General features: G+C 44.7%; 1 protein-coding gene across 1 annotated transcript in view; it reads left to right on the forward strand.

The window, feature by feature from the left end:
* Positions 1 to 22,247, forward strand: part of ITGB5 (integrin subunit beta 5) — a 121,833-nt gene that overhangs the window by 24,538 nt on the left and 75,048 nt on the right. Inside the window, exons 4-5 of the mRNA XM_030328909.1 lie at positions 9,655 to 9,904; positions 19,765 to 19,933. Of these exons, the coding sequence (XP_030184769.1) occupies positions 9,655 to 9,904; positions 19,765 to 19,933 (419 nt within the window). The remainder of the gene's footprint in view (positions 1 to 9,654; positions 9,905 to 19,764; positions 19,934 to 22,247) is intronic.

The following is a 22,247-nucleotide window of genomic DNA, read 5'->3' on the forward strand; positions in this document are numbered from 1 at the left end:
TTATAGTTTCAGGGTCACCAACAAGGGAGGTTTTTAACTTATATTTTTGCACCTTGTCATTTAGAATTGCTCTCAGAGCCCATGGTTTTCTAAGAAGTATTTTCCTTCAAGGTGGCAAATCCTTATTCTTCAGGGTAGATTTAGTTTAGGAAGGAGCTGGAAGTCACACAAAGCCAGAGATGTTATAGTTTTAATTCTCCTTCTTAAAATCAGAGTTAAGGTATGACTGTGAGGCAGAGAAACTGTTGTTTGACTTGACTTACTGACTGGCTTTTCAACAGCTCTCAAAGAGGAGTTAAAGAAGTGATTTGAGTGAAGGTAGCCTCCTTGGGCAAAGTTTTCTTGGCAGTATATTTATGCACAGCACTGATTTATGCACAAAGCACAATGTATGCTCAGTTAAAGAAGAAAGAAGTCAGTCTTATTCTAATATGCTTGTTGTTAGAATTCCAAGTCATCACATATTTAAGAAATGCATTATTTTGCCTACTGAACTGTCTCAGAAATGAACAAAAAAAAGGGTATATGGGGCCCTGCTGGATTGCCAGGGATTAGTGTTGGGGTTAGTTGAGGTTACTGATGTTAGCAGTCTGGGTAGAGTCTCATCTCATGCTAAGCATTGTGATACAGTTTCTGGTGTTGGAAATAAAATGGAAAGCGTGATCCTTTTTCTATTTTTTTGTTTATTTTTATTTTTTAATTTTTTTAAACTTTATTTTTTATTTAAAAAATTGTTTTTACATTTATTTATTTTTGAGAGAGAGAGAGAGACAGCACAAGTAGGGGAGGGGCAGAGAGAGAAGGAGACACACAGAATTTGAAGCAGGCTCCAGGCCCTGAGCTGTCATTACAGAGCTCGATGCAGGCTCGAAGTTACAAACTGCGAGATTATGATCTGAGCCGAAGTCGGACACTTAAACGACTGAGCCACCCAGGGGCCCCAAACTTTATTTATTTTGAGAGAGACACAGAGAGCAAGCAAGGGAGGGACAGAGACAGAATACCAAACAGGCTCCATGCACTGTCAGCACAGAGCCCACTATGGGGCTCGAACCCACAAACCATGAGATCATGACCCAAGCCGAAACCAAGAGTTGGACACTCAACTGACTGAGCCATCCAGGTGCCCCGATCCTTTTTTCAAGACAAAATCATTTTGTGGGTGCTGTGGATGGGCTCTGATTGTGTATGTGGTGATGGAGAGCCCATTTCTGGGAGGTCAAGGTGATAGAGGGACTGGCTGCCCAGTTAAGGTGTACCCAAACTATGAGGATGTTTGTCTATAGAGATGAACACTTGGAGGAGATCTGATGAAAATATGAATTCCTAAAGGTCTAGAACCTTGTAAATATATTTATGAAATGTAGAAACACCTGAAGCCAATGAAGCCTCTTAAAATCTTGAACATTTTAATATTTTTAAAGAGAAGGACAGGCAGGCCCCAGATATTTATTTATTTGGGGGAGGTAGAGAATGCTATGTTGTAGTCAGCAACATTCAGTTTACCAAGTGCATAGTTAACCTAAGTTAATCACCCCCTGACTCTGGAGAAGCCCTTGAGATATAGTGAATTTTTCCATTATTTATTTTTAGAAATGCTTTTTTGTCTCCTCCCTCACATAGATATTTGCTGAATGAAGTGTAACCCTTTGCCAGCCTTATACCAGACTAATCGAAGGCAAGCCTTGGTATAGTATGAGTGAGTTGTTGTTCCAGGGGAAGCCTGGGGAAAAGAAAGGAAAATTTCCCTCTATACAGAACTTTTTGTTTTGCTTTTCTTTCTTTCTTTCTTTCTTTCTTTCTTTCTTTCTTTCTTTCTTTCTTTCTTTCTTCCTTCCTTCCTTCCTTCCTTCCTTCCTTCCTTCCTTCCTTCCTTCCTTCCTTCCTTCCTTCCTTCCTTTCTTTAAAACGTGATTCCCATACTGTAGAAGTCACAATTTTATTATCTTATTTTTATGTTTTTAAATAATTTTTTAAGCGTATTTGGTTTTTTAAATAATCTGTACACCTAACAGGGGGCTTGAACTCACAACCCTGATATCAAGAGTTGCACGCTTTTCTGAGTGAACCAGCTGGGTGCCCAAGTCACCATTTTAATTTTTTTTTTTTTTCAACGTTTATTTATTTTTGGGACAGAGAGAGACAGAGCATGAACGGGCGAGGGGCAGAGAGAGAGGGAGACACAGAATCGGAAACAGGCTCCAGGCTCTGAGCCATCAGCCCAGAGCCCGATGCGGGGCTCGAAATCACGGACCGCGAGATCGTGACCTGGCTGAAGTCGGACGCTTAACCGACTGCGCCACCCAGGCGCCCCCCCAAGTCACCATTTTAAAGTATACAATTCAGGAGTGCCTGGGTGTCTCAATTGGTTAAGTGTCTGACTTCGGCTCAGGTCATGATCTCATGGTTTGTGGATTCGAGCCTGCGTCGGGCTCTGTGCTGACAGCTCAGAGCCTGGAGCCTGCTTCAGATTCTGTGTCTCCTCTCTCTCTACCCCTCCCCAGCTCATGCTCTGTTTCTCTTTCAAAAATAAAAAACATTAAAAAAAATTTTTTTTAAAGTGTATAATTCAGTGGTTTATAGTATATTTGCAACATTGTGCAACCATCACCACTGTCTCATTCCAGAATACTTTCCTTACCTCAAAAAGAAACCCTATATGCATTAACATACCCTCCTTATCTTTTCCCTCCCTGCCACATAGGTCCTGGCAGCCTCCAATCTACTTCCTATTTCTATGTTTTTGCTTATTCTGAACATTGTTCTCTTTCTTTCTTTCTTTCCTTTCTTTCCTTTCTTTCCTTTCTTTCCTTTCTTTCTTTCTATTTGGAGAGAGAGGAAGAGCATGAGTTGGGGAGTGAGGGCAAAGGGAGAGAGAATCCTAAGTAGGCTCCACACTCAGCACTGAGTCTGATGCAGGCTGAATCCCATGACCCTGGAATCATGACCTGAGCTGAAATCAAGAGTGGGACACTCAACCAACAGAGTCACCCAGGTGTCCCTATTCAGGACATTATATATAAATCATATGGTATATGGCATTTTATGTCTGGCTTCTTTCACTTTGCAAAATATCTTCAAGATTCATCGATGTTGTAGCATTTATCACTTCCTTCCTTCCTTTTCATGGCCAGCTAATATTCCATTGGGTCTGTATAGATATACCACATTTTAGCTGATGAATACTGGGGCTGTTTTCACTTTGGGGCAGTCATGACTAATGCTACTGTAAAAATTCATGCACAAGTTTTTGTTTGGACATGTGTTTTCAGTAATCTTGAGTACATTGCTAGGAGAAGAATTTCTGGGTCATATGGTAATTCTGTGTTTAACTTTTTGAGGAACTGCCAACTTTAAACAAGAGTTTGTGTAAACACAGGATCATGTTTTCCATTTTGTTTTCAGTCCTGGAACTGTATGTGAGGATAACAACCTTAAAAAATTCTTAACAAAGGATGTAAACTTTGGAATAAAGGTTATTGAAATGGTGAATAAAAGGCCATAGGTAGGTTGAAGCACTGGGGCAGTTAGAAGGGATTTACTTAAGTCACCATTTGCCTCGATCCTTTAGCTCATTGACCAGTAGTTTGTTTTTTCGTGTGCTTTATTTTGAAATAATTTTAGGTTCACAAGAAGTTGCAAAAGTAATAGAGTTTTTTATACCCTTCCTAGTGTTCCCTGATAACATGTTACATAACCAAAGTACATTACTGAAACTAGGAAACTGACATTGGTACAGCACTATTAACTAAACTACAGGTGATTGGTTGCTTTTGAGATGGGTTTCCTGCCAGTCCGTGTCTGTGCTTTTTTTCCCCCTCCTCCCGGTTCTACTTTGGGGATGCCAGTTACCTGACTTACAGATTGCTTCTGCCACCCAGAATGACAGAGTATATACTTTATTAAAAAGTCTAAGAAAGACTTCATGGTGGGTAGATAAGAGGATGGCTATAGATGGAATGTTTGTGGCCTCCCTCAAAGTTTATTTATTTATTTTTATTTTTAAGTTTATTCATTTTGAGAGAGAGAGAGAGAGAGAGAGAGACAGAGACAGAGACAGAGAACACAAACAGGGGAGGGGCAGAGAGAGAATCCCAACCAGGTTCTGTGCTGTCTGCACAGAGGCCGATGGTGGGGCTTAAACTCATGAATCATGAGATCATGACCTGAGCCGAAACCAAGAGTCAGACTCTCAACCGACTGAGCTACCCAGGCGCCCTGCCCCCAACATTTATAAATTGAAATCTAACCCCCAGTGTGATTGTATCAGGAGGTGTTAGGGCCTTGGGAAGTGATTAAGGCATGAGGACAGAGCCCTTGTGATTGGTATTATTGCTTTGAATTTATAAAAGACCGCAGAGGGCTCCCTGTCCCTTCTGCCATGTGAGGAAACAGCAAGAAGTCAGCAGTCTGCATCCCAGAAGAGGATTCTCACCAGAACTCAACCGTGCTGGCATGTTGACCTTGGACTTGAAGGCTTCAGGACTGTGAGAGAGAAATTTCTGTTGTTTATTTTTATTTTTGAAAAAAAAAATTTTTTTTTTAACATTTATTTATTTTTGAGACAGAGAGAGACAGAGCATGAACGGGGGGAGGGCCAGAGAGAGAGGGAGACACAGAATCTGACGCAGGCTCCAGGCTCTGAGCTGTCAGCACAGAGCCTGATGCGGGGCTCGAACTCACGGACCGTGAGATCGTGACCTGAGCGAAGTCGGACGCTCAACCGACTGAGCCACCCAGGTGCCCCGAAATTTCTGTTGTTTAAAAGCCATCCAGTCTATGGTACTTGTAAGCCCAAATGGCCCAAGACAAGGTTATTTTCAAGGACACTAGGGATGCCAAGCCCTGGTGCTCGGGGGTGGACACTGTAGAGGCCAACTGTGTCTTCATGTGGTGCCTTCCTGGGTTCCATCTGTCAAGAGTCAGAATTCTGGGCTGAGGAGTGGGGTGGATTGCAGCACACCAGCCTTGTCCTTGACCAGGGAAGCAATTCTTTGGCTCCATGTCTGGATTTAATTCTTGGATGCTAATTACCTTCGGCTACAGTAAACAGAAGAGCTAGATGAGAGTCCTGAGGTATGCACCTGGGCCCTAATTCCCTGTAGGTCCTGTTTACAATATACCTGATTTTAAGGTGTCCTTTCTTTCAATTTTTGGCACAGAAGGGTATTTCTGGGGAATCAAAAACTACTTACATTCATTTGGGGATGGCACGCATCTCTGTCGGTTGGAATACTGCTTTGTCTGAATGTTTGAACAAAATTCGATCTTAAACACACCAGGGATCCTTGGTGGAATCCCTACCTTCACTGTCTCCACTTCTTATTGAAGGAGCAGCAGAGAAAACAAACTGTGAAAGTATATTTCAAGCAGATGGTTGATACTTGACTATGGTGGGGGAACCTGAGCAAGAGGCAGGCATTTTGTGCAAAGCACCGCCAGAGCTGGGAGCTTTGGAAATGGGAAAAACCAGGACATGAGAGGGCCTGCTTGCAGGGCAGGTGCGAGGTGCTTGGCTGTTTTGGGGGGTGTGCTTTGTCCCATTTGTTTGATCCTGCTGCTGGTGAAATGGGAGTCCTGTGGAATGGCCCCAGAGAGGAGGGGTAAAGCCACAGGGGATGACGAGCCTGTAGTGGTCTGACCTGGAGTGGGGCAGGGGGGCATGTGGGCTGGGTTGGTGTCGCCAGAAGCGGGCACTGATGGAGTGCTCATGGTGAAGTTGATAAGGGCTCTGCTGGATGCATGGAAGTGACAGGTCTCCGGTGGTGCAGAGCGGTGTGGTTGGATGTATTGCCAGAGTGTATCTAAGTTTGCGTGGTTCTGGAAGTATGCCCAAAGATGGAAAATGGGTCCCAGACTTTCTCTCTGCATGTGGCAGTGGCCTCTCCTTCAGTCGGCTGACCTCGGAAGCCTTGCTTGTAGGGGAGCTAGTGCACGGCTGCTTAACTCCCACACTTAGCACTCATGCTGAGAATTGGTCCAGGAATGTCCTTCCTTCCAAAATCTGCTGATGGGACATCCCAATATTGCCAAGGCCCCCTCAGGAGTTTGTGGCATTTAAAACCAGGTATAGTGGGGCTCAGTAGGTTAAACTTCCGACTTCAGCTCAGGTCATGATCTCATAGTTCGTGGGTTTGAGCCCCGTGTCGGGCTCTGTGCCGACAGCTCAGAGCCTGGAGCCTGCTTTGGATTGTGTCTCCCTCTCTCTCTCTCTCTCTCTCTCTCTCTCTCTCTCCCCCCCACACCCCCTGCTTGCTCTCTGACTCTCTCTCTCTGTCTCTCAAAAATGAATAAACATTAAAATTAATTAATTAATTAATTAAAAAAAAATCAGGTGGAGTTGACATAGCAGTAAACCCTCATTCTGAACCCTAATCATACTACCCTCTTTCTTATACCCTTCAGTTTTTGGAAAACTGGGAGAAATACTTCTTTTTAATATTTGCAGCCCCCCATGTGTGCTTTTTAAAGTAATCAGTTTCCCTCAGAATATGATGCCAAAGAGATTTCTGACTTCAGAATAGATACCACCTTAACGCACACAAACGTGTATATCATACCTTGTTTGTCTTTTTGCTTTCATGCCTGAAAAATGTGGAGTTAAAATTTAATACCCAAGGCTAGAGCCGTTCACAATTAAGTTCCTGGCAGAATTTTCTATCTCCCTTTTTGTCCTTAGGGGAAATTGCTTTATTTTATTTATTTATTTTTTTAACGTTTATTTGTTTTTGAGACAGAGAGAGACAGAGCATGAATGGGGGAGGGGCAGAGAGAGAGGGAGACACAGAATCCAAAGCAGGCTCCAGGCTCTGAGCCATCAGCCCAGAGCCCGATGCGGGGCTCGAACTCACGGACCGCGAGATCGTGACCTGAGCTGAAGTTGGATGCTTAAACGACTGAGCCACCCAGGCGCCCCGGAAATTGCTTTAATAACTGACTTTTGGGGGAACCCAGGGGAGGTTTTCCTTGTGTACAAGCATTTGTGTGGTGTTAGGATACATTGTGTCCTTTGATCCCCACAGTAATTAACATCCTCCCATTTCACTGATCCAGAAACTGAGGAGCAAATTTAGAGGAGCCTGAAGTCTTCCAGGTTCTGGGTGACAAGGTCTGGATTTTAAGCCAGCTCTCTCTCTCCAAATCTGGTGCCCTCTTCCCTCCCAGGGGTGCCTCCCAAGTCCAAGCCTGTTCTCCGCTCTCTGGTCCTAAAGTCCTCATCTGTTCATTACTCATAATCCACAAAAAGGTAGAAGTGGATTCTGGATAAAAGAAGATGTAGTTGGTAAGTTGGGGGGAAGGGCACAGGTGGACAGAAAATGTAGAAGACTCTGCCAAGAGGTCATGGGATTGGACAGAGCAGACATGATTATAGGCTCTGCCCATTTGGGGTCTGTGGTCTGCCCACACAAAGACCAAGGAGGTTCTCCCTTCCCCCAAGTTCTCTTCCCTCCCGCCCCTCCCCCACTGTGATGTGGCATCCAGGGCTGGGAGGGGCTCAGAGCAGGGACCTGCTGTCTGCCTGATGGGAGCCAGAGGCAGACATTACAGCAGTCTAGAATTCATTCTGGAAGAAATCTCCAACATTCCTCAGCTTGAGTCAGACTCTGATGGTTTTTAAAAATAGGCTCCTATGAACAGACAACCCAAACTGCATCAGTCTTGAGGAGGCGAGGACAGGACACGCAAAGACAAGTCCCGGGAAGCAGGCTCAGTGCTGTCACTCAGGCAAAAAATAGTAATTATAATAATTATACTTCATTTGTGCAGGCATTACTGCTTACCAAACACTGCTCTTCAAGTGAGCGCTTCATAGGCTTAATCAGTGCTGTGCTGTTATTATTTCCATTGTTGATCTAAGGACACAGGCTCAGGTTGCTACCCTAGTTGAGGGACCGAGCTGGAACTTGGATTGAAATCTTTAGGTCATCTGAATCTGCATGGTCTAGTTAATATAAAGCGACTTGTCTGGGGTGGGAGAAGGAGAAGGAGCACATGGGATTGGGGTCCCTATCCTCCAAGTTCAAGAAGGCTTCAGCTTGCTGGTTGTCAGCTCGAGATGGGAGACCAGCTTCTCTCCCATCCAAGTACTAACCAGGCCGACCCTGCTTAGCTTCTGAGATCAGATGAGATCGGGCGCGTTCAGGGAGACCAGCTTCTCTGAGAGGTGACTGCCACCACCAGGTGTGGACTCTGTGGGCAGGAGAGGCCAGCCTCACTGTGCTCTTCTGAATACACGAGTATGTCCAGATTTCCAATGTGTGTGTACAGCAATCCTACCTAGAGAGTTCAAGGACATCTTGGTGCCTCTGAAAAACTAATAAGCTCAAGGACAGATAGAATTACTTGGTATGATTGCCTCTTGAAGTCGGTTCTAAATGATGTGTTTTTAGAGCCTATGAAATGATGTAGGATAATTATCCTGGCATGGGTCCCCTGGTTGCTGCACTGACTTGGGTCTTTCTGTAAACCCTGGGAGGTGACATTGCAGAGGGCCACGCCTCCCAGACACTGGCTTTTCTCTTTGTTCATTTTCTCTGAATTAATTCCGCTTTCCTCTGTCTCTGACTCTTATTTTACAACCAAGAATTATTTTCTTTTTCTTGTAGCTGGTAGACAAATCTAGTAGTGTTTTCTTTCTTTCTTTCTTTCCTTCCCCCCTTCGTTTTGATGGTGCTAAAATTGAGAATCTGTCTTCCTGTATTTTTATACATATAACTTCTTATTTTTTTTTTTCTTTTTACTTTAGAGACAGTGAGTGCAAGAGAGCACATGAACAGGGGAGAGGGGCAGAGGGAGAGACAGAGAATCTCAAGCAGGCTCTGTGCCCAGAGTGGAGCCTGGCAAGGGGCTTGATCCCATGACCCTGGGATCATGACCTGAGCCAAAGTCAAGAGTTGGATGCTCAACCAACTGAGCCACCCAGGCACCCCTGTACATATAATTTGTAATGATAATAATTTGTGTCTATGATATCCCAAAATGTCAAATATTCCCAAGAACTAAATACTGTTGCCTATAAATGCCTAGGAAAGTAGAAATAGGAGACATGGCACAAGCAAAAAATGTTTTTGCCCTTTGGGTGTATTTTAAGTGACAGTGTGTCCCCGCTCTCGCTTGCCTTATACCTCTCTCCCTTCGCCCTCAGTTCTTACTCGTTCCCGTACCTCCTTTTGTTTATTTCTTCCCTGTTTTCTGTTTCATACACACCTTGGCAGTCTCCTCCTGGCCACATTCCCACCTTGGCTTCTCCTTTCCCTGAAGTTGGTGCGGGTTGGTGGGTTAACTCTCACCTAATCTGTGTCCATGAAATTTTCTGGTCCATTATCCATCAACTTCCCAAGAGTCCTTTTGTTGACAAAACAGAACACCACTGGGGAGACTTGTTGTTAAGGAGTTTCCTCAAAAATGCCGAGCAAATTATTTGGAAGGAGAACCTAGAACTTCACCCTCAACACCATATTCCCTTCAGTTACTCTTCTTCCAAGAAAAATATTTCTTCTTCTTCTTTTTTTTTTTAAGAACAATATTTCTTTTGAGAGGCATGTGGTCACTAAAGAAAAGTAAGAGGGGGACCAGCTTTGAAAGTGAAATCCATCCCTTCAGCTCCCAGCGAGTTGGATGACCTCTAATTGCGTGGCCTCTCTGTTGGCACAGGCGATAAGACTACCTTCCAGCTGCAGGTTCGACAGGTGGAGGATTACCCTGTGGACTTGTACTACCTGATGGACCTCTCCCTGTCCATGAAGGATGACTTGGACAGCATCCGAAACCTGGGCACCAAGCTGGCTGAGGAGATGAGGAAGCTCACCAGCAACTTCCGGTTGGGGTTCGGGTCTTTTGTAGACAAGAACATCTCCCCTTTCTCCTACACAGCACCGAGGTACCAGACCAATCCATGCATTGGGTGAGTGACCAGTCATCCTTCTGCTGGGTATTTAAGTGTAGGGGGAATGGAGTAGCAGGAAAACCCAAAGAAAGGACTAGGGAAGGCATATTGGGGGATGGGGCAGGCTTCAGTGTTTGATCTGATCAGTGATGACCTAGTCCTGTCTCCCCAACTGTGTGTGAAGACGTGAACTGTTGCAAGGCTGTGGGAAGGCATAATGATCATAGCTCATTTGTTTTCCTGCCTGATGTAGCACTGTTTTCTACATTGAGAGGTTTTATGTATGTATGTATGTCTGTATTTTTAATTTATTTATTTTTAATTTACATCCAAGTTAGTTAGCATATAGTGCAATAATGATTTCAGGAGTAGATTCCTTAATGCCTCTTACCCATTTAGCCCATTCCGCCTCCCACAACCCCTCCAGTAACCCTCTGTTTGTTCTCTATATTTAAGAGTCTCTTATGTTTTGTCCCCCTCTCTGTTTATATATAATTTTTGCTTCCCTTCCCTTATGTTCATCTGTTTTGTATCTTAAATTCCACATATGAGTGAAGTCATATATTTGTCTTTCTCTGATGAATTTCACTTAGTATAATACCTCTAGTTCCATCCACGTAGTTGCAAATGGCAAGATTTCCATTTTGCTGTTTGCCGACTAATACTCCATTTTGTGTATGTGTGTGTGTATGTGTATGTATGCATATATATATATGTATATATGTATATATATATATATATATATATATGTATGTATGTATATATATGACATCTTCTTTATCCTTTATCCATTCATTCATTGACGGACATTTGGGCTCTTTCCATACTTTGGCTATTGTCAATAGCGCTGCTGTAAACTTTGGGGTACATGTGCCCCTTCAAAACAGCACACCTGTATCCCTTGGATAGATGCCTAGTAGTACAATTGCTAGGTCATAGGGTAGTTGTAGTTTTAGTTTTTTGAGGAACCTCCATCCTGTTTTCCAGAGTGGCTGCACCAGTTTGCATTCCCACCGGCAGTGCAAAAGAGATCCTCTCTCTCCGCATCCTCGCCAACATCTGTTGTTGCCTGAGTTGTTAATGTTAGCCATTCTGACAGATGTGAGGTAGTATCTCATTGTGGTTTTGATTTGCATTTCCCAGATGATGAGTGATGTTGAGCATTTTTTCACATGTCTGTTAGCCATCTGGATGTCTCCTTTGGAGAAGTGTGTATTCATGTCTTTTGCCCATTTCTTCACTGGATTCTTTGTTTTTTGGGTGTTGAGTTTGATAAATTCTTTATAGATTTTGGATACTAAACCTTTGCAAATATCTTCTGCCATTCCGTCGGTTGCCTTTTAGTTTTGCTGATTGTTTCCTTCACTGTGCAGAAGTGAAGGATGAGGTCCCAAGAGTTCATTTTTGCTTTTGTTTCCCTTGCTTCCAGAGACATGCTGAGTAAGAAGTTGCTGCGGCTGAGGTCATAGAGGTTTTTGCCTGCTTTCTCCTCCAGGATTTTGATGGCTTCCGGTCTTAAGTTTAGGTCTTTCATCCATTTTGAGTTTATTTTTGTGTATGGGGTAAGAAAGTGGTCCAGGTTCATTTTTCTGCATGTCGCTGTCCAGTTTTCCCAGCACCACTTGCTGAAGAGACTGTCTTTATTCCATTGGATATTCTTTGCTGCTTTGTCAAAGATTAGTTGGCCATACGTTTGTGGGTCCATTTCTGGGTTCTCTGTTCTGTTCCATTGATCTGAGTGTCTGTTTTGTGCCATATTTATTTATTTTTAAGCTTATTTATTCATTTTGAGAGAGACATAGTGTGAGTGGGGGAGGGGCAGAGAAAGAGGGAGAGAGACAGAATCCCAAGCAGGCTCCATGCTGCCAGCGCAGAGCCCAGAGTGGGGCTTGAACTCACAAAACTGTGAGTGAGATCATGACCTGAGCCGAAACCAAGAGTCAAACGCTAATCCAACGGAACCTCCCAGGCGTCCCTCTACATTGAGTGATTTTAGACAATGTTTTCAGTAAGTGGACACCCAGGTTCAGGGAGGGATCAGGCAGAACAGTGTAACCTTTCCTCTTGCTTGGGGTAAACTGAGGTGCTTGGGGATAAGTGAATTCCAAATCTGTCCCTGTTGTTATGTAAATATAACTTACCTTGGCAAAATGAAATGGAAGTCCTGGGTTTTAAAGGTATGATTTTGGGGGCGCCCGGGTGGCTCAGTTGGTTAAGCATCCGACTTCGGCTCAGGTCATGATATCACAGTCTGTGAGTTCGAGCCCCGCATTGGGCTCTGTGCTGACAGCCCAGAGCCTGGAGCCTGTTTCAGATTCTGTGTCTCCCTCTCTCTCTGACCCTCCCCCGTTCATGCTCTGTCTCTCTCTGTCTCAAAAATAAATAAAAACGTTAAAAAAAAATTAAAAAAAAATAAAGGTATGATTTTGTTTTTTCCAACATAAGTCAAGTACTTGAATTGGAAAATATTTGACAGATTATCAGACAGCAGGAATTTCTAACTGCTCCAACAAATAAATCAAAAAGTGTGTCGTGATAGAAGTTTATTTCCTGCTTACCTAAATCCAGTGGACACCTCCCTTCCACGCGGTGACTCAGGGACCCTTGCTCTGCCCACCCTGTACTCCTCTATCTTCTACATGTGGCTTTTAGGGTCGTTGTGCCTGGGCGGACGCTCGTAGAAGGAGCTTATGGGCCACCAGTGAATAGCCTTTGCCACTTCTGCACTTTATCAGACACGATGGAATTCTAGCAATGAAGCTGGAAACCAGTTCAGTTGTGCTCAGGAAGAAGAGGAAACAGGATTGGTGGACAGGACTCTGCCATGGTGTGTTTGTGTGGGGGGTGGAGGGTCACAGCCTCCAACTCCCCCAAGGCAACCTCTACAAGGTTGGTTTGTTTCCTTTCTAGTCTTACGAGTGTTCCTGTAAATGTCAGGATGATGTGGGCAGGATTACAATGAGTGGTAACTTCCAAGTTTTTCTTTCTCATCCCCACATACAACTTTAGTTAGGCTTTGGGATGTAAGACCCCAGAATACTTATTAGATAAGAAGCTGCTAAGACTGAGATTCTTACCAAGCATCAGGCACTGTACTATATGCCTTGAACCATGTGGACTATCTCATTCAAGTCTGATGGCAATCTTTTGAGGTCTCTAAGATTTATGTGAGCCAACCAAGGCTTAGGATAAACCACTTACCTAAGATTACACAACTTGTAAGGGGTAGATTTGGGGTAAGAGTCCAGACAAACTAGTTTTAGAGTCTGCGTTCCCATTAATATGGTGCTTGCTTTTTCCGAATTCAAATCACATGACCGCACAGAGGCTTTACCTGAGTCTGAGGACAAATGCCCATCCCCAAACAACCCAACCTTCAAGGCGCTTGCCTAAGGGTAATGTTAGGTGATGCAACAGTAACATAGCCCCCAAATCTCAGTGGCTCAGCACCATCAGAGTGTCTTTCTTGCTTGTACAAACTCTGATGAGGCCTGAACTGGTTTCCACGGCAGCTCTCCTTGACTCGGTGACTCGGATCCAGGACCTTCCACCTGTGGTGGCATTTTCAGTTCTTGGGTTACTTGGCTGCCCCTGGGGGGAAGAGAGCTGTTCCTAAGCCCCTGAGCCTGCCCAGCTCCCCAGCTAATCTTCCGCAACCTCAACAGCTCCCAGGCCTGGGTTTGGCTGGGTGCTCAGGATGCAGTGGTGTTTATGCTGGTAATGTATGTTTTCCGGAATCTTTCCTAATTGTCTGTAAATCTCCTAGAAGCTCCCTTACGTGTTCCCCAGGGGTTGGGAACTGACACAATGGTGGGGAAGATAATAGATAAGAAAAAGGTTTAAATACAAAAGCAATTCTAAGTTCCTTAACTGTGAAGAGGCCCAGGTGTCATCATTTGCTGGGTTTAGCTTCCTCCTGGCCACAGGTGGCCTCTGGCATTATTATTACTTTGGTCCCGTCTCCAAGGCCTTTTCAGCTGAGTCTCAGTGCCGTGACCTGTTGTTGGAATTTTGCTTCTTACCAGGTACAACAGCAGCTTAACCAAAGCCTTTTTCAATTCATCCCTAAGAGTGATTCTGTCTGCTTCTTTTCACCTCTGCCTTCTGATTGGGCCCTGTTTCTGGACAGACAGGGTATATCTCCACGGTCACTTCCCCAGGACATCCACTCACTGTAAGATGTGCTAGATTGGCAGCCCAGAGAGGATGGAGGGGACTATCTCTGGAGACTCAGCATTCAGATATTCAGGGTTATCACGCACAATTTATCCAGAGTCCCCCTTGAAGGCCTGGAAGGCAGAACCAATTGTAGACGTAAAAGTCTTCTCAGTGAGCACAGGCACCCTGAAAGACTCGCAAGGCAGGAAATCTAGTGAAGAACAGGAGTTCTGAAGGAAACAGCAGGGCTGAGCCATGCAAATCTCTCTTCTGTAAGCTGGGCACCGCATCAGGGAGTCATTCTGGCTCAGTGAGCAGGCTGAGGTTTATCTCCGCATGGCCAGGCAGTGGAATGCATGTGGTGTCCTGGGTCCCAGAGATTCCCGCTGTTCCTGGGAAGAACAGCGAACGGTGGCTGTCCCTATACCTGATCCAGCCTGTGTGTGCTTTGTTAGAAGATTTGACCAAGAATAACCAGGATTTCCAGGTTTTCTAGAACAGCGGGCAGGTCTGTTGGAGCTGAGTTTGTACCACATGCTTGGCCGCTGCTGTCCTTACCACTCTTCATGTTGCACAGCTGGCCCGCCTCCCTTGTCTGCCTTTCATCCCTGGCCCGGTGCACACTGCCTGCGATCCTCGTCTATTCTTTTCCTTCAGCTAGTGCGCAGAGGAGAGTCATGGGGTTCTCCTCAAGCTCCGATGGCCCCTTCAGTTGGATTTTTCTCCCCTGAGGGAGTGGGAACAGCAAGAGCCCCCGGGAAGTTTTGGGAAGATAGAGTCAGGAGTGACTTAATCACCTATACAGGACACCTCAGAGAAAAGAGAGCTGGTTTTTCATGGGGCTTTTCTGAGGTTTGTCCCTCTTCCTGCTCCAGACGTTTTTGCCAAAGGATCAAAATCCTAGATTCATCCCTTCCTATCTTAGAATGTGCTAGAAATGCCAGGACTGGAGTAAGTAGTAGTAACAGGGCTGCCATAATCGGAAAAAAGGCACAGTATCATTTAATCACCAGATTAAAGATCTGTTTACTTGCTATTTTGAGTAACAGGAAGAGTGTCACTGGGAAAAGTCATGTGGGATTTACTGATAGAGGATTTGAAGGATTAATGCAGCCTGTTATCCCCGGCCCTGAAGACATTTCCTTTTGCTCGAGGTATCGGGCTGTTGTTGAAATACATGTCATGTCTCATTTATAGGTGGGGCCTAACAAAGCCAAACTCACGGAAACAGAGTAGACTGGTAATTGCTGGGAGGTGGGGGGAACATGGAGATGTTGGTCAAGAGGTACAGACTTCCACTTATAAGATGAGTATGTCCTGGGGATGTAGCGTATGGCACAGTGATGCTAGTTAACGGTATTATACTTGGAGCATACACTTGTATACTTGGAAGAGAGTGAGTAGATCTTAAACGTTCTCACCACACAACAAAAGTGGAAATACACATGCAAAAATCTGGGCAAGTAAACTGACATATTTCATCCTTCATCATTTATGTTTTCCCTTACCCTCCATGTGTTTCTTCCAAGGGTCATAGTATTCCTTCATCACCTTGATGGTGTTATTTCATTGTCTTCTGGCATGTCCTGTGGCTGATGAGAAGGTGGCTGTCCATCTAATGGTTTTCCTTCTCTCTGGTGGCTTTTAATATTTTCCTGTGCTTTTCATATTCTATAATGATACACATTTGAATGTGTCTAGATTGGATTTGCTTTTATTTACATTGCTCAGAATCTGGTCTGCTTGTTTAATCGGAGAATACGTCTTTATTCTTGAAAATTCTCAGACATTTTCCCTTTGATTCCTCTATCTTCTTAATTTTCTTTCTTTTTTAAAAAGATGTTTATTGGGGCGCCTGGGTGGCGCAGTCGGTTAAGCGTCCGACTTCAGCCAGGTCACGATCTCGCGGTCCGTGAGTTCGAGCCCCGCGTCAGGCTCTGGGCTGATGGCTCGGAGCCTGGAGCCTGTTTCCGATTCTGTGTCTCCCTCTCTCTCTGCCCCTCCCCCGTTCATGCTCTGTCTCTCTCTGTCCCAAAAATAAATAAACGTTGAAAAAAAAATTTTTTTTTAAAAAGATGTTTATTATTTATTTCTGAGAGAATATGCACACGTGCACACGAGTTGGGGAAGGGAAAGAGTGGGGGAGAGAGGATCCCAAGCAGGCAAGCAGACTCCGCACTGTCGGTGCTGAGCCCAACCTGGGGCTTGAACCCATGAACCTGTAAGATCATGACCTGAGCCAAGATCAAGAGTCAGACACTTAACTGACTGAGCCACTGAGGGGCTCCTCTCCTCTTCATTTTCTAATGCTAATTTCCCTAGTAAGAAATTTCTTCTAGTTTACCATTTTGGTTTTTAGTTGGTTAGTCCATACACTGAAGTTTCATATTTGAATTTCACTGACTATAGTTTTTATTTGGTTCTTTTTCCAAACTTCTGTTTTTTATATTGTTTTGTTTTCACAGCCTTGTTTTTTTTTTCTTCTAATAATATCCAGTTCTGGCTTTTGGTATGTATTCTTTCCTCTCCTTTAATGTTTTAAATATCCTTGCATTTACAGTGCTTCAAATCATTCTGTTATCTCTGTTTCTTGAATGGCACATCATTCAGTTTGTTGCATTTGTGGACATTCCTTCATGGTGGTTTGTTTCTCACGGGATCCATAAGTTTGTCATAAGCTCCTCTTCATCCGAGGTGGTTTTCTGGGCGAGGATCACAGCCCCATCCTTGTAGGGCAGTTATGTGTTTGCCTGGATCCTCTGGGTTTCGATGGGACTAGTTTTCCTGTTTATTGTTCTTTTGGGGGTTCCTTCACCATAAAGTAGTGAATCCTGACTTGCTCGAGCCTGGAGTTAACAATTTTTATGGGTGATTCATCATGCTCTCGGCCCAGAATGGCTCTTCCTTGCTTCTTTCCCAGGCTAGTGGCTGGAATTTATGTCTTTCATTTTGGTGACAGGGCAGCTCTTTGTAGAGCTTAGCTTTATGAAGAGAGCCCTGTTCCAGTGCTTCATCCGTCCCCGTTAGAATCGTGCCCCCAACCCTTAGGACCTCCGTCGGGTCCTGGCACATCCGGGAGCTCTTTGGCATGAGCTCTTACTCCAGACCCACCTCATCTTGTAACTGTACTCATTTGTTGAATGGTTTTTTTTTTTTCCTTCATCTCCGGCAGCTGGGATTTCCCCGCTAAGCTTCCATATTAACATTTACATATGAGCATTTTGAAAAATTATATGTTATCTGGCAGTTCTGTATTTAGACTAAGACGGAGCTGTTTCCAGTCAGCTTGTCCCACAATATTGTCCTGAAGCCATAGATTGTTTTCTGGATTTGCCTGGGTCTAGCGTCTTCAAATTGGAATCACTTTTCATACGTACATGCTCCCCCAGGCAACTTAAGCATGTATATTTTACTTACCTTCTTGGTTATAATCCTTGATGGAATAACTCCCTATATATGGCCCCAAACAGGGCTCTACAGACAGACACAGGGTGGGGGCTGGAGCATTTCCTGGAGTTAGACCCCCAAGTGCCCAGACCTTCAGTTCACTCAGTTCTGCCAGAGGTTAAATTAAATAGTCACAGGGGACATCGTATTTTAGTGACTATGGGACATGCGGCAGGATCTGTGTGACAAAGCTGTTTTCCTCGAAGAGATGACTGATTTGGTTGTAGTAAATTCTCTGCCATGAAGGCTTCTTTCTGGCAAACACATTTTCTATTTCCTGATTATTTAATAGTAATTCTCCAAGTAAAAATATATCTACTTAATGTTGTTAGCACGAATAAAAGGGGAAAGGTAAAAAATGCCAAGCTAATTTTGGTGAGCTTTTCACAGCTTCCCTGGCTTTCTCGCTGAACAGCAGTTATCATTCTTTTCCTCTCCTTTCTCTCCTTAACCCACTCGGTCAACTGTGACAACAATCACATTCCCAAAGTCCTGCATAGTAGACCAGAACCACACAGAGAGGAGGAGCGGCTTGAAGGAAGGGAAAATTTGTGTGTGTTTGCTTCCTCCTGCACCTGTCCATTTGTCAAATAACTACCAATAGGACCTCAGCTCACTTCCTTCTTCTCTCCGGGAATATAATTTCCATGACCTTTTCTTCATGGAAAAATGAGATGGGAATACAAAATTTGATGGTCCAGATCATATATAGAAAAGTCTGTCCTGTCCAAGCACAAGGTACAAGTGAAGTCTGAGGAAGAAGGAGGGAGTGAAGCCAAGGGAAGGCAGATGGATGAAGCCTGTAGCTCCCGCCCCCATCCAGAGAGAGTCGTGGCCAGAATGGCAGTGGGGTTGACTCTGTCCAGAGCCGGTTTGCTGTGGTGACTGGTGGATGGAGCAGGCACTGTAGGTCCTGAAGGAGAGTGGAATGGCCTCTTAGAAAGCCAAAGTTTGCCTCTTGTTTGGAGGAAGGGAACCTGTCCAGACCTGCCCTGGCTGCTGCTTCTTGGCTGCAGTTAGGCAGGATTCCCTAGCAGTTGCTAAGCCTGTTTCCCTCTCCATGCACATGGCTTAAGTTGGATTATACCCCCCCCCCCCGCCCCCCCCCATGCCTCTCTGTTAGTGGTTTGTTTTTTTTTTTTCCATCTTTTGTTCTAAAAGAGAGGCTTTCTTAACGTGGCCACAAACTTGCACAGTCTCTTTCAGTCTGCTTTCTCAGCCTCCCCTTGGCCCATCCTCACCTTGACTGCCCCCGCTGCAGCTTCACTGGCCTTCCTTGTTCTTGGGCTCCCTGTGTTCTCTCCTGCCACGGGGCTCTTGCATGTGTGCTTCTCTCTGGCCAGGACCCTCTTCCCTCTCCCCTCAAGAATCTACTGGTGAAACAATGGAAGGCCTCTCTTCCTGTATCAGTGACTGCATGTCAAGCTGAGACTCCTAGATCTGTAATTGGAATCTAATTTCCTCCGGGGATGGAACCACTCAGGATCTCTACTGCAGACTGAAGATGAGATCGCCCAGTATTGCAGGAGAAAGATGTGGCATTAACTTACTATTGAGACGCAATACTTGCCTCTTCCCAAATTGCCACATCTAATTTTCCATCTGAGGACAGTTAGCTTCTGAGTGATCTCTGTTGCATTTAGGAGAGCTGGTCGCTTATCATCACAATATTTATAAATGAATGAAGTAGCAGATAGAATGCCTTCATTCCTGTTCCACTAGCTTTTGCTCATGTGCCAGGAGGTCCTTCGAGTCTCTGAGTGGGTTCACTCAAAGGGATTCTATGTGATCTTTTAACACGTGGCAGCAGCAGAGTTGATGTGGGAAGCTGCTTTCATACAGTACCTCTGTTCAGGCTGCTCTCACTCGACACTGCCCACCTTTCTTAGCCCAAAAGATCCTTCCCTGCTGTGCTGCCCAGGCCATGGTGCCCATGCCACTGGTCCCTCCCATCTTTCAAGGCCCATGGCAGGGCATCTCTGTGACGTATTCCTCTGACAGCAGTAGTCTGCTATTATCTCCTTTTTTCGAACCATTTGTCCATTCCATTCACATACAACCTGGATATGCTGACTTGCCTGTGGTGTAGGGCTTGGCCTTTGTAGAGTAAGAACCATGTTGTCTCTCTCTTTGTGTGTCCCAGGGGCACACAGTAGGTGCTGGGTAAATATTCATTACTGCTGCTCAAGGCACTCAGTGAACACACAGAGTACTTGGTTGCTTAAGATTTACCTACAGTGATGGAAAGTGACTCTTCTCTTCTTTCTCTCTAGTTACAAATTATTCCCAAACTGCGTCCCATCCTTTGGGTTCCGCCATCTGCTGCCCCTTACAGACAGAGTTGACAGCTTCAATGAGGAGGTTCGGAAACAGAGGGTGTCCCGGAACCGCGATGCTCCCGAAGGAGGCTTTGATGCAATACTCCAGGCGGCTGTCTGCAAGGTAACTTTTCTTTCTGTTTCATCTCTACATGTGGGAGGGCGTTGGCCCTGCCAGTAGGAGATGGCAGATTTTGAGCCACCCCAGCCTGTGGTTTGTGTCCATTCTTACATCCGAGGGTGAGCTCAGGGACCTTTGGGGAAACCTACAGCAGTCAAGTCAGCTGGAGCTCAGTGATGGGTCGGGGCGGGTATATGTCTCTGTTTCAGGGTGTGGCCATGTGTGTGTGACGGGACGCTGTCTTTGCCAGAAGACAGCTGTTCTGCATTTATGCATTAGATTTTTGCTTCTTTTGGGGGGAAAAGGTAAAGTTCAAGCCCTATGCATGAGGCCTGTTGAGCCTTCTGGCCCAGTTTTGGCCAACCTTAAAGATTGCTGGATTAGCGAATCTGGCTGAAAAAGAGAACTGCATGTCATCTCAGGTTGCATTTCTATTTGTTTTTCTCCAGCTTTTCTGTGGTATATGAATCCAGAGGGAGGACACAGACCTAGGTCAGAAATGAACCCATGCTCTGAGAGGTTCCAGTCCCAGTGAAATAGATAAATGGAACGTTGGTGATAGCTTTTTGTTTTAATTGAAGTATAGTTGACACATGGTGCATTAATTTCAGGTGTACAACATAGTGATTTGATAAACATATGTATTATGCTGTGTTCATCACAAGAGTAGCTACCCTCTGTCATCATAGTACGTGTTATAATACCACTGACTACATTCCCTATGCTGTGCCTTTGATCTCCGTACATTATTCTTCCCAGAACTGGAAGCCCATACCTCCTATGACCCTTCACTCATTTGGCCCATTCTCCCACTGCCTTCCTCTCTGGTAATCATCAGCTTGTTCTCTGGGTCTATTTCTGCTTTTTGTTTATTTGTTTGTTCATTTGATTTGTTTTTTAAATTCCACATGTAAGTGACATCATATGGTATGTGTCTTTCTCTGTCCGACTTCTTTCATTTAGCGTTATACCCTCGAGGCCCATCCATGTTGTTGCAAATGTCAAGATCTCATTCTTTTTGTGTAGCTGAATAATATTCCATTATATGTGTATGTGTGTGTGCACACACCATTTCCTCTTTATCCATTCATCTCTCAGTGGACACTTGGGGTGTCCCCATATCTTGGCACTGTAAATAATGCTGCATTAAACATAGAACACATAGATCTTTTCAAGTGTTTTCATTTTCTTTGGTCAATACAGTAGTAGAATTATTGGATGATACGGTATTTATATTTTTCACTTTTTAAGGAACTTCCCTATGATTTTCCAGTGGCTCTACCAATTTCTATTCTCACCAACAGTACATGAGAGTTCCTTTTTCTCCACATCCGCCCTGACACTTATTAGGTAATAACTTATTCCTAAACTAGTTTTCTACTATCAAAACAACTCAATAACAGCAAGATTTTTTAAAAAAATCACTCTTGAATTTGCCATTCCAACACATACTTTCACAATTTTTTCAGAGTGCTCATCACTGAGCATGCCCTCTTGAAAATTTCGGTGGCTCAGCAGTAGGGCGATCGCTGGGACCCCATGTTTGGGGGAGGGGCTAAAACTCAGTTTGGAGAGGCTGCTGTTCATTTACTAAGTGGTAAGCACTTAATTAACCACTTACATAGTTTCTGACCTCAGCACGTGTCCAGTGTGTCACAGACCCACTTTTTCTCCACTCCATCCTTGACCTGGTGATAAGAGAGCCACAGTTGTCCTTTCTGAAATAAAAAACTGAAATGGTAGACAGGGAGGGATAAGGGGAAGGAAAAAATGGGAAGAAAGCGTAGTTGCCTGCGGTTCCCTTCTTGGTCCCCCTGCAGCTCTGTTGTCATTCACTGTGTCCTCGGGGCCACCCCTAGAGTAGATGGCCTTGCGGTGGCTGCGCCGCCCTTCCCGGCTGCTGGGCCAGAGCCAAACAGTTTGGTTCAGAGGCCTCTGGTGGTTTGTAGCAGCCCAGGAAAGCCAGACGGAACATGGCTGGAATGTGTTCAGCTCTCAGTCTTTACAGTGTGTCACAATATAGGCCATCTATGGATTTGGTTCAGAAAGAAAAATTACATTTTTGACTGGCATTCAGACATTGATCATATGAGGCGTTGTCTTCACAGATATTCTGCCGAATCTCCTTCTTGGCAGGGACAAATAGTGCAGGGAAAACAGGATCCCTCTCATCTATCTCCCCAGCTCGAGGATTTTGTGGATTTTCTTTTTATGGGGGAGGAAATCATCCTTAGGGCTTGAGGGAAAGAACTCAGTGACAGAACAAAGCCGTGTCCAGTTATGTTAATTCTGATAGAGTGATCGGAAAGGCCACGGT

Source organism: Lynx canadensis, chromosome C2 (assembly GCF_007474595.2).
Source record: "Lynx canadensis isolate LIC74 chromosome C2, mLynCan4.pri.v2, whole genome shotgun sequence".
Taxonomy (NCBI): domain Eukaryota; kingdom Metazoa; phylum Chordata; class Mammalia; order Carnivora; family Felidae; genus Lynx; species Lynx canadensis.